Genomic DNA, 13,186 nt, shown 5'->3' with positions numbered 1-13,186 from the left:
CAAGAAAGCATGTTAGGAAAGTAACTTTTCACTTTGCGAGTTTTAACAAAACTGCGTGTGGCGAAGGATTCAGAATTGCAATATTGTTAATCCTATTTATTCTTCATTTCTCTTTCTGATTTCTGTAAATTCTTTTCCTTTTTTTCTTTTTTCGATCGTAAATTAGAGTTTTTAAATTTTTTATTTCATTTTCATCTTTATTTAATTTAATTTTATTTATTTACTCAACTTAAACACTAAGTAACATTATTCTTTTAAATATTTTTTTTTATTTAATTTAAAAATAAAAATTATTTATTCAAATACGGAAAATAACGTTTCTTTTCAAGAAAGGAGAGAATCGTTTCTTATAAATATTCGATCGAATTTGTCGCTAGGGTTATGAAACAGAAATTCAAGAAAGTAAAATAAATAATAAAATGTAGTTCATAAATATAATTGTGATTCAATATATTTTTAATTTATAACAAATTTAATTGATGAATAAACGTGGTGGTTAAGAATTAAAAATTCAGTTGCTCTACTTTTCAATTCCTTCTTGAAATTTTCATTTGCAGTCGCATCAAAATTAATTGCAGAGTATGTCACGAAACGATCACTTTATTTAAATTTTTAAAAAAATTTTATTATTTTTATTTTATTATTTATGAAAATAATTAAATTCTTGCGAACGATTTTATTAGAATTTTTTAAAATATAATTGAATTTTGCAAAGAATTTTATTAAAATGCCTCAAAGTAATTGAATTTTCGGGAATAATTTTGTTATTTATCTTTAATAATTGAATTCTTCCGAAGAATTATTTATATTAATAATATTAAATTCTTGGGAAGAATTTTATTAAAATCTAAAAGAATAATTGAATTATTTCCAAAAAAAATTTAATTAAAATAATTCATTTCTTTCGAACAAAATTTTATTAAAATATTTGAAAATATAATTGAATTCCTGTGAAAAATTCTACTATTTCTGTAAGTAAATAATAATTGATTTTTTCAAGGAATTGAAATTAAATTTTTAAGAATAATTACATATTTTTTGAGCAATTCCTGTAAAATTTTATTAAAAATAATTGAAATCCTGCAATAAATTTGATTATTTATGAAAATAAATAATAAGAATTTTATAAAAATTTTCAAAAATTATTTAATTCCTAAGGAGAATTTTATTACTTTTAAAAATAATTAAATTCTTGCGATGAATATTGTTATTTATGAAAATAATTGAATTTTGCAAAGAATTTTAATAAAATGCCTCAAAATAATTGAACTTTCGGGAAAATATTTGTTATTTATCGACATAATTGAATTATGCTTTCAAAGAATTATTTATGTAAATAATTGATTTTTTGGTAAGAATTTTATTGAAATCTATAAAAGAATAATTAAATTATTTCAAAAAAATTTATTTAAAATTGTATATTTAAAATAATTGATTGCTTTCGAACAATTTTATTAAAATATTTGAAAATAATTGAATTCCTGTGAAGAATTCTAATATTTTGGTAAATAATTAAATTCTTCGTAAGAATTAGAAAAAAACAAATTTTTTTATAATTAATTGATTTTTTCGTGGAATTGAAATTAAATTTTTAAGAATAATTTGCATTCCTTGAGCAATTCCTGTAAAATTGTATTAAAAAAATTGAAATCCAGCGATAAATTTTATTATTTATGAAAATAGCTGAATTGTTACTAAGAATTTTATTAAAATTTCCAAAAATAATTAAATTACTGAGAAGAATTTTATTACTTTTAAAAATAATTGAATTCTTGTGATGAATATTGTTATTTATGAAAATAATTGAATTCTTGCGAACAATTTTATTAAATTGTTTTTGAATATTATTGAATTTACAAGAAAACATTTTTTACTTTTAAAAATAATTGAATTTTTGTGATGAATATTGTTATTTATGAAAATAATTGAATTTTGCAAAGAAGTTTATTAAAATGCCTCAACGAATTTTCGGAAATAATTTTGTTATTTATCTTTGAATTATTGAATTCTTTCGAAGAATTATTTATGTAAATAATTGAATTCTTGGGAAGAATTTTATTAAATTCTAAAAGAATAATTGAATTGTTTCAAATAAATTTATTTAAATGTTTAAAAAGAATTGAATAACAGTGAAAAATTTTGTTATTCTTGAAAATATGAATTAATTAATAATTAATTTAAAATAGTCTTAAAAATAATTGAAATTTTTTTATGAGTTTTAATATTTATGAAAATAAGTGAATTCTTGCGAAGAATTTTATAAAAATTCTTTTAAAAAATTCAATTTCCATGAAAAATGTTATTTTTAGGTGAGAGTAATTGAATTATTGTGAAGAATATTGTATAAAAATTTTGTTAAATAATTGATTTTTTCGAAATTTTGTTGAAAATGTTATTCTAAATTAATTGAGTTCTTGTGGAAATTTTATTATTTATGAAAATAATTGAATTTTGGATGAATTTTATCAATTATTATTTTTTTTTTTTTTTGAATAATTGAATTCTTTTGCGAAATTTTATGAAAATACTAGATATTGGAAATAATTTAATTTGGAATATTTTTTTATAATAATTGAATTTCAAATATTTTTTGAAAATTATTAAATCGTTTTAAAGAATTTGTTTATAATTTTTGAGAATAGTTTTTTGATTTCTACTATTAGCGAATTTCTAAGTTAGTGGAAATTCTCAAAAAAACAGAAATAGTAGCTTTTAGTGGTTGAAACCAAAAAAAGTACCCTTGAAAATAGTAGTAAATAGTAGGTTTTAGTAGATGAGTGCGAAGCCTGCATTTATTTCAAAAATATTAAAAAATTAAAAAAATATATAAAATATTTAAATATTAAAATAAATATTAAAATTACATATTTAAATATTTAAATTAAAAAATATATAAAATATTTAAATATTAAAATAAATATTAAAATAAATATCAAAATAAAATATTTAAATATTTAAATTAAAAAATATATAATAATTAGGGTTGATAGACAAATAGGAAGGTGGGTCTTTCTATTTGGAGGGTCGGGGATTAAAAATTCGTCGAGTCTTCTTAAATTTAGTAAAAAATGAAAATTTCCAAACGACATTTGATCAGTTTGGATGTAAATAAATAGTATTTAGGAATGCATCACGTACCTATATAGAGGATGCCATCGAGATCGAGATTTTCGTTGCTGCCTTGACTATTAGCCGCAGTGACGTGGTCATCAACAGCGAGAGTGTGTCTTTTAGGTGCCGGTCGTCCAATACTAACGGCATGCCATTTACTGTCATTCAGTTTAGATTTTGATGTATCTCTGATTTTGACTGGTCCATCTCCCAAATCGAACACATAGGTAATATGACCATTCACTAATTCGACGGCAATAAAGTCCCTCTCACGACCAGCGTTGAAGAAAATTAAGCCATTTGGCTCACGTGTCTTGAACTAAAAATTTTCAATCTTTCATTATTAGCTGTCCTTTAATTTATAAATTCACATTTATTTTTTATTTGTTTCAGGCTAAAGTGTACTCATTAGAAAATTCTGATGAGTCAGAAAAAAAACTGAATTATTTGGAAAGAAAACCCAAAATGTAGTTTTCTTTACAAATAATTCAGTTTTTTTTCTGAACAGGTTTTAAAAAATCCCACTCTAGGGCCTAAAGTGCATCCATTTTATATTCTTTTATATTTAGAAAGTTGTAGGTCTTTAATGTATCTATAATTATAAAGTCAATGCAATTATAAAATTTAATATATATTTATAATTTATAATTTACGGAAAAATGTGGAGATATCGCTAGTAGTGATTTCTGTTCGTATAAATTATTAACCGCAAAGAGAATTATGACGTGTCTTGGGAATTTAAATTATGAAACGCTTCCAGTTAATTTTGTAGGCGTTGCCCTCAAGTTTTGAACAAGTCCAGAACTTGAGAGTCTCCACCTTCAATTAAATGGCAAAGTGCCCGCAACCACTTTTCAAGTTTGCAATTTCGATTCCAACAAAAACTTTATTTAACTTCTCGTAGTCTCTCATATATATATATCTTTTCTTAATTTCTTCCATTTTATTAAGAGAAATAAGGACAAAAATTTAGAAACTCAATTTGTTTTTGATAATTTTTAAGAAATAATAATTTTATTTAAGATTTCAGATTTTATGATTATTAAAGTTTAGATAATGACAGAAACTCTCAAAAATCCTTTTCTTCGCCTTTTATTTTATAAATAAAACATTAAAAGTTTGGTCTCGATATTATCAATAATAATTTATCAGGAATTTTCTTTTTTGTCAAAGTTGATAATTAAAAGCTACAGACCACACGACTATGAATATGGAATTTTCAAAATTTTGATAAAGAGGAATTAATTTTTGTACAAAGAGAAAATTGTAAAATGGAAATTAAAAAAAAAATTGTATTTATGCGAAAATGAAATGGGAATAGAAATCAATTGAAAGAGGTATATATATGAATTAAAGTGATTTTTGTTTCGATAATTGTGAAATCGAGCGGAATTGGAGAAAGGAGAGAGGGAGAAGAAATATTTAGCCAAAATTATAATGAAAATATAATGATATCGATTGTATAAAATTCAAAGCGAGTTTATACGCGGTGTTAATGTTATTTCAGGCAAATGGGACATATTTTCTCATTAAAAACACACGTTCACATACACACTAAGAAATACAATACACATATATATGTTTATATATAATACACAAAACAATGGTGTTCAACAATCGTCAAGGTTAATGGCATTCTCTCAGTATAATATAATGAGTTTTGCGTGAAAATATTGCACCCAGTTTGAAGTCGCAGCTTATGAGCTCTGATTCCATTAAAAGTGAAATATATGTCAGCTTTTATTACATTCGGACATTATTTCTCGCGTGTAAACAAAAAAAAAAAGAAGCGATACGATTACATTTATAATAAAACAGAAAGAAATATCAAAATAAGCATTTTTTTATGTTAATTATACGTGAAAGTAAATTTTATTAATCTTTATCGATTCTAGATTTTCTATTCTGGAAATAAATTATTCTGCAAAAGTTATCGATTTTTCTATTCAATGATTTTATTATACGAAATCAAAAATCCCCAGTGACCTCAAAAAACCCCTAGTAACCCCATGTAACAATTTTCTGGTAAATTTAGTAAGTTCTTAATAATTTTATCTACCCTATTAAATTTTGTCCGCCATATTGCATCCGCCATTTTGAATTTTTGAAATCTGACTTTCGATTTATAATTACCGACCCCAAGAAGATTCGTTATCAGCAAATACATTCACTGTACCATAAAATAATGAATAAATAATTTTTATTCATGAAAGAATTTAAATATTTATAAAAATAATTTAATTCTTGCGAAGAATTTCATAAAAATTGTTAAATAATTGATTTCTTTCGATTAATTTTATGCAAATTCTAATTTAAATACATATGAATTCCTGAGAAATTTTTACTATTCATGAAAAAAATTGAATTCTTACAAATATTCTTACAAAATTTTTTTTAAATAATTGAATTCTGTTTAGAAATTTTATGAAAATATAGAATATGTTGAAAATCATTGAAAAACAATTGAAATACTGAAATGAATTTTATTATTTATGAAATTAATTGAAATACTGCAATGAATTTTATTATTTATGGAAATAATTGAATAGTTGCTAAGAATTTTATTAAATTTTCAAAAATAATTGAATTTCTGAGAAGAATTTTATTATCTATGAAAATAATTGAATTATTGCGAAAAATTTTATTAAAATGTTTTAGAAAAATTGAATTTCTTTGAAAAATTTTATTATTTTTGAAAATAATTGAATTCTTTATAGGAATTTTTATAAACATTGTTTGAAATAATTAATTTTTTCGAAATATAATAAATTTTGTGGCAATTCTATTTTAAATAATTGAATTTTTGTGCAAAATTTTTTTTGTAAAAATAATTGAATTTTTCGATTAATTAATTTAAAATAGAATTAAAAGTAATTGAAATTCTTCGATGAGTTTTATTATTTATGAAAATAATTGAATTATTGTGAAGAGTTGTATAAAAATTTTGTTAAAAAATTGATTTTTTAGAAATTTTTTTGAAAATGCTATTCTTTATTAATTGAATTCATGTGAAAATTTTATTATTTCTTAAAATAATTGAATTTTAGATAAATAATATTATCAATTTTACTTCCTTATAGAGGAAGTCTTTCTAAAAATAATTGAATTCTTTTGTGAAATTTTATGAAAATACTGGATATTGATAATTATTAAATTTCGAATATTTTTTGAAAATAATTGAATTACGAATATTTTTTGAAAATAATTGAATTTTGAATATTTTTTGAAAATAATTGAAACGTTAGGAATTTGATTATAATTTTTTAGAATAGTTTTTTGATTTCTGGTATTAGCGAATTTAATGTAGTGGATATTCTAAAAAGAAACAGAAATAGTAGCTTTTAGTGGCCGAAATATAAAAAAGTACCCAAATATTACGAATCTGATGTCAGATTTTCAAAATTCAAAATGGCGGATCCAATATGGCGGACAGAAATTTTTAAATTTGATGGATTTTTATAAAAGTTGGTATCTAGGGGTTTTCGGTGTCGCTGATTACGAATCTGATACCAGATTTTTAAGTTTTGAAATAACGGATGCAATATGGCCAAGTTTCGTAAAATTTGAATGAAATTAAAAAAATTCAGACGTTAAAGGGTTTAAAACCCTTTGATGACAAGTTTTATAAAAATTTAAAAAGTTTTCCTACTTTTTTCACATAACTATGAAATTGCAAATAAAAATTCACTTTTGTCGCCATTCTGAATAAATTAGAGGATAAATAAATAAATAAATGTAAATCAATTACCTGAAAGTAGATGTTTGTTTCGACGTAAGCCTTGAGAACGGGTAGTCCAACGAAAGTGTGTTTCGATGTAAAAGTAACGGGATGATGAACGGGATGATTTCTTTTGCCAAATTTGCCTGTTACTCTGATAATTGGCGTGACACCTTGATGTGATGTTTGATGAGAGCCGGCGCTACGGGCAATTTCCACATATGGATAGCCATTGAACCAAACCTGCTGGAGTTGACCAATAAAATGTGGAATTTGCTCTCCCGAATGTAGATAGCCGCCAACGTGAAGAGTACGGAATTCTAAGACGCTGTCGTTATTCAAAATTGCCTCAGCTGAAAAAGTAATAAAAGGTGGAAATATTATTCTCTCCTCTGGTTTAATAACTTATTATAACATTTTTTCAACCTCTAAAAGCCCCCTTAAGGGTTCTGTATTTGCCTCAAAAAAAAAAAAAGATTCTAATAAAACAATTTTTATACTTTACAACTGGAATATTTTTATTTAATTATACATTTAATTTAAAATAGGAAATATTTTCTTCAAAGAGATAATTTATTTCATATTTAGTATAGAACTAGCAACGATTCGCGCCCGGCTAACTTTTTACTCCCTTTTTTAAATAAAATTAGCAATTTAAAAAAAATATAATATATTCAAATACTACTTTAATAAAACTACCCAAAAGAAATCAATTATTTAAAAAAAATTTAATAAAATTGTAGGCAAACAATTAATTATTTTCATAAATAATAAAAAAATTCACAGGAAGTCAATAATTTACAAATTTTTAAAAAGTTTTTCTCAATAATTCAATTATTTTCATAAATAATAAAACTCATTGGAGAATTTCAATTATTTTTAATACAATTTAAATCGACTTTCATGAAAAATTTAACTATTCTCAAAAATTTTATAAAAATTCGTCAAAAGAATTCAATTATTTAAAAATTTGGTAATAAAATTCTTTATAAGAATTCAATTTTATAGAATTTTTATCTCATAGAATTTTCTAATAAAAATTGATTTAAAAATAAATTTTATTTGAAATTTTATATAATAATTGAATATGAAAATAATTTTGAAGAAGTTATACAGTAACAATATATTTTTATAATACCTATATAACATAATTATTTTATCTCTCGAACATCTTTAATTATTATAAAAAATGTTTTTAAAGTTATTTAATTTCAAAAAGGTTTGAATTTGAAATTTTTGAAAATCCTAATTCCTATGAAAAAATAATAATAATTAAATATTTATTAAAAAAAAGAAGTTATTGATTGTTTTTGAATAATTTTGTAATTAAAGAAATTTGCAAATAAATGTAACAGAACATTTTTTTCAGTAAAATTTTTTCCTTTATTACACATAAAGTTTTAAACTATAAACTAATTAAATTTTCAGTTCCATGTTATTGAATTTTCAATCACAGTTGCTATTGAATATTCAACTCAATGCTATTGAAAATTCAATGACACGGATTGATATGGACTTCACTTACATGTTATTGAAAATTCATATATACATATTTCTAACAGTGTATTAGTTAATTGTGAGATTTTATTCCACTTTCTAAATTTTTATTTTTTATTTACCGACTGTAGAAATAGTAGAAATTTTTTAAGAATTACAATAATAGTAAAACCGGTAAGTGTCGATAAATATCGGTAACAGAAATCTGTAGTGTTTAATTATCAAAAATAATAAGATAATAATAAGTTAAAAACGGAAATGGTCGATAAATGTCGGTAAAAGAAATCTACAATTTGAAATTTTTTTTAACGGTTGTATTTCCACTCGTTAGTACCTGGAACGGTAAAGATTTTACTTTTAACTAATTAGTCGGTAAATGTCGGTAACAGAACTCTGCAAAAAAAACTTTTATATCCCGTCCTTTTGGACTTTAGGTATTAATAATTTCTTTTATATGAACGGCCGGTAAATGTCGGTAACAGAAATCTGTAATATTTAATTATCAAAAATAATGCGGTAAATGTCGGTAACAGAAATCTGTAATGTTCCATTATGGAAAATCATAAAATAACAATAAGTAAAAAATAGAAATGGCAGGTAAAGGTCGGTAACAGAAATCTGTAATGTTCAATTATAAAAAATACTAAGATAACAATAAGTAAAAACAGAAATAACCGATACATGTCGGTAACAGAAATCTGTAATATTTAATTATAAAAAAATAATAAGATAACAATAAGAAACAACTGGTCGATAAATGTCGGTAACAGAAATCTGTAATATTTAATTATAAAAAATAATAAGATAACAATAAGAAACAACTGGTCGATAAATGTCGGTAACAGAAATCTACTATTTGAAAATTGTTTTTAAAAGTTGTATTTCCACTCGTTAGTACCTTGAACGGTAAAGATTCTTCTTATAAATAATCAGTCGGTAAATGTCGGTAACAGAACTCTGCAATAAAAACTTTTTTTATCCCGTCCTTTTGGATTTTGGGTATTAATCATTTTTTGTAGGTAAACGTCCGATAAATGTCGGTAACAGAAATCTGTAATATTTAATTATAAAAAATAATAAGATAACAATAAGAAACAACTGGTCGATAAATGTCGGTAACAGAAATCTACTATTTGAAAATTGTTTTTAAAAGTTGTATTTCCACTCGTTAGTACCTTGAACGGTAAAGATTCTTCTTATAAATAATCAGTTGGTAAATGTCGGTAACAGAACTCTGCAATAAAAACTTTTTTATCCCGTCCTTTTGGATTTTGGGTATTAATCATTTTTTGTAGGTAAACGGCCGGTAAATGTCGGCAACAGAAATCTGTAATATTTAATTATCAAAAATATTCCAAATGATGAACAGTTTTCTAAGTTTTTAATTCTAATAGATAAAAAATTGCAATATCGTCTAAAATTGAAAATCCTATGGACTGTATTAAAAAACAAAAATGCCTTCACAGTATATTAGCATATATTTCTCTATACGTCAATGTAGAAAAAGAGCAGCAAAAAAATTGTATAGTCAATATCAAAGTGTTAGGTGCGGGTGCGTCTAAAAAATGCTCACACAGCATTTTACTCGGGAGAATTTGAAAACCTCCTAAAGCGTATATCGAGAATAATGAAATTAATTCCAGAAAGCTGGAACACACAATGGAAGTGATGCTGGAATCGACGGGTCCAGCAATATCGATAATATAATCGATACACGCTTGGTTTGCCAATCAAGTGTGTATAGGTTGCGGCTGTATAACGTCGTCCATCGACCCTCTATGTTCCTATATAGATATATATGAATATATATATATATAGTATATATTGTATATATGTATAGAAACACCTCCGATTTTGCCTCGACTGGTCGTCCCCATTAATCGGATGGCGAGTACCGTCAATATTGAGTTAGGTGGCAATACCCTAAATTGCTGGACCGCCCCACGCCCTCATCGGCACTAACCTGTGCTTCGCCTTATCGACCTCACCAAAGTCCAAAACGCGCCATTCAATAGCCTTTCTGTCTATATATATAGCGAGAGAGGAAAGGAGAGAGAGAGAGAGAGAGAGATAGCCTACACTTGGACGCATCGATCGAATTCAGACGATAATTGTTACTTCGAGAATTGCCTTTGCATCATCAGAGGGAATCAAATCCAGTCGAAATTAATCCAAGAATGCGTCCAACCTCTACCCCTCCCTTCCCACTACTACCCTTCTCAATTTGAACGGCATCTCATTATATCTCTCCTGCATACGATCAATTTTGCAAATATCCCCTGTATCATTTTAGGCAAATAACAACGCTACTTGTCAAGCACACACAATTAGAATTTCAATTTTACGTAAATTAATTTTCCGCAATATATAAATTTGACAGACATGAAATTTATACATATATACTGAATGTGTGAAAAGTTTGCTATCTTAAATTTACAATTGAAAATTAACAATAGCAGTACAAAAACCTACTACACTGTAAAAAATTTATGGAGTTGACGGTCACTGGAATTGGGAGTGAAATTTTTCGAGTTAAAAATCAACTCCAAAAGGGAGTTAACTATTAAATTAACACCCTTTTGGAGTTGATTGTTGTTTTTCTATAACCCATTTGCATCACGTGTTTTTGAAGACATGTTTACCTACAAAAGAAATTTTTAATACTCAAGTTAGCAATAATAACGATTTATTAAAAAATTAATAATTAATTAATCAACTGAATAATTAGTAAATTAATAAAAAATTAATTAATAATGGTAATGTTCAATATAAATTGTTCTTTGATAACATTGAGAGTGATAGGAGGAGAATCTCGTGAAAAGGTTTAGGAGTTGCACTCTCCTTAATTTGAAAACTCCTCCGAGTTCAAAACACCTATAGAAAGTCTCCATTTAATACACATTCCTATTTAAATAAAATCTACATTTTCACACCATTTGACAATAAAACAATTAATCATTTAAATATGAAGTAATTAACATTTCCCTGGGTCATTACACATAGCTATTAATAAAAAATTTTTTAATTGATACCGCACTTGAAAAATAAAATGTAAATTGAAAAATTTCAAAGGAAATTTCAGAATTGTTATAAAATGGAAACAAACGAATGGGAATAAATTCAAAAGTGACTGAAAGAGCGAGAGAGTGAGAGTGAAAAAAAAAAGAGAGTGGGGGAGGAAGAGGGAGGATTTATGTGATAAATGAACGTAAATCTAAATCCAATAAAATAAAGCTTAATGGGTCGCCGGTTTGCTATTGTGATACCCTTGTTGGTTATTTGTGATCGACAGGAGCAAAGTTCGTATTGGAATATGTATTATATACATATATCATGAATATAGAATTATATCGATATAGATATCGAAAAAGAATTGCTTCTCTTTACGAATTCCAAATATATATATGTATCATATACTTTACGACCCATCAGACTCGATATATTTCAAACCATCCCCCCTCCCCTCACACCTCCTCTTACCACTTCTATTTTCTTTTATAAATCCTTTATTTGCGCTTTATATTTTAACTGTATTTGAAATATTTATGTATGAATTTTTTTCACCACATGATATAGATTTGCACAACTTGGTATAGAAATGGAAATATTATTTTAATTCTCTTCAACACCTATTGCTGTTGATAATACTATAATAGGAAAATATTGGTGAAGTAAAAATTAAATTCATTAAATTTAATTATTAATTTAATAATATTGACAGTATGAAATATTTATTTCTGTAGAAATAGTTTTATTAGGAAATTTTTTCGGTTAAAGATAAGGAATTTTAAATTACAGATTCCTGTTACCGACATTTACCGACTGTCTCAATTTAGTGTCTATTCCATTCTTTTAGGGAAGATTAGAACCCATAAATTGGCCGTGAATGTCAATGGTCTGAATCACTACTAAAGAAACAGTAAAAATTTCGATATTTGCTTCTTAAGAAATACAAATTGTAGATTCCTGTTATCAACATTTATCGACTTTGTTTTGTTTAAATGATCCTTGTCTCTCTTCCTTACAATCACTTTTTTAATATTATGACATCATTAAATAAAAATATCGATTCACTTTAATAACTGAAAAAGCAGATTCCAGTTGTCGATATTTTATTATCATTTTTGGCTATTAACATTAAAATTAAATATATTCTATGCAATTATAAATTTAAAAAATTAAAATACAATGTAAGTCATTGCTTTTAATAAAATAGTTTTCATAGAAGATTTTTTCGGTAAAGATAGGCAATTTTATATTACAGATTCCTGTTACCGACTGTTTAAAATGACACTGTTAATGCCTTTTTAAAATACCAAATTGTAGATTCCTGTTATCAACATTTACCGACTGTTTAGATTGACGCTTTTAATTTCTTTTAAAAATACCAAATGGTAAATTCCTGTTACCGACATTTACCGACTGCCTTAATTTAGTGTCTCCATTCCATACTTATTAAAGATTAGAAACCATAAATTGTCGGTGAAGGTCATTGGTCTGAATCACAATTGAAGAAATGTGTAAAAAATTCGATATTTGCTTTTTAAAAATACAAATTGCAGATTCCTGTTATCAACATTTATCGACAGTGCTTTATTTAAATGATCCTTGTTTATTTTTTCCAAATTTAATAATTCTAATCATCTGAAAATCACCTGAGTTCTAGTAGGGACTGAGTCCTACACAATCCTGAAGAATACAGAATTTTAATTTAATTTTTTAGTAGTAGCACCCTCACCCGAACGCTATCAAACAATCAAAATTTGGAAAAAAAGCATTAAAATTTTATTTTTTTCCAAATTTAATAATTCTAATCATCTAATCATGTGAAAATCACCTAATATAAGTCATTAATTTTAA

At 25.0% G+C, this 13,186-nt stretch overlaps 1 protein-coding gene across 10 annotated transcripts in view; it reads right to left on the bottom strand.

Moving 5' to 3' along the window:
- Window positions 1–13,186, bottom strand: part of LOC122498227 (neurexin-1) — a 413,730-nt gene that overhangs the window by 66,339 nt on the left and 334,205 nt on the right. For all 10 annotated transcript variants that reach the window (XM_043605873.1, XM_043605868.1, XM_043605865.1 and 7 more), the window contains 2 exons: window positions 6,860–7,182; window positions 3,139–3,430 (listed from right to left, as the gene is read on the bottom strand). In XM_043605873.1, coding sequence (XP_043461808.1) covers window positions 3,139–3,430; window positions 6,860–7,182 — 615 coding nt within the window. The remainder of the gene's footprint in view (window positions 1–3,138; window positions 3,431–6,859; window positions 7,183–13,186) is intronic.

This window comes from Leptopilina heterotoma, unplaced genomic scaffold, assembly GCF_015476425.1.
Source record: "Leptopilina heterotoma isolate Lh14 unplaced genomic scaffold, ASM1547642v1 Lhet_144, whole genome shotgun sequence".
Lineage (NCBI taxonomy): Eukaryota > Metazoa > Arthropoda > Insecta > Hymenoptera > Figitidae > Leptopilina > Leptopilina heterotoma.
This window is presented reverse-complemented; position numbering and strand designations above follow the sequence as displayed.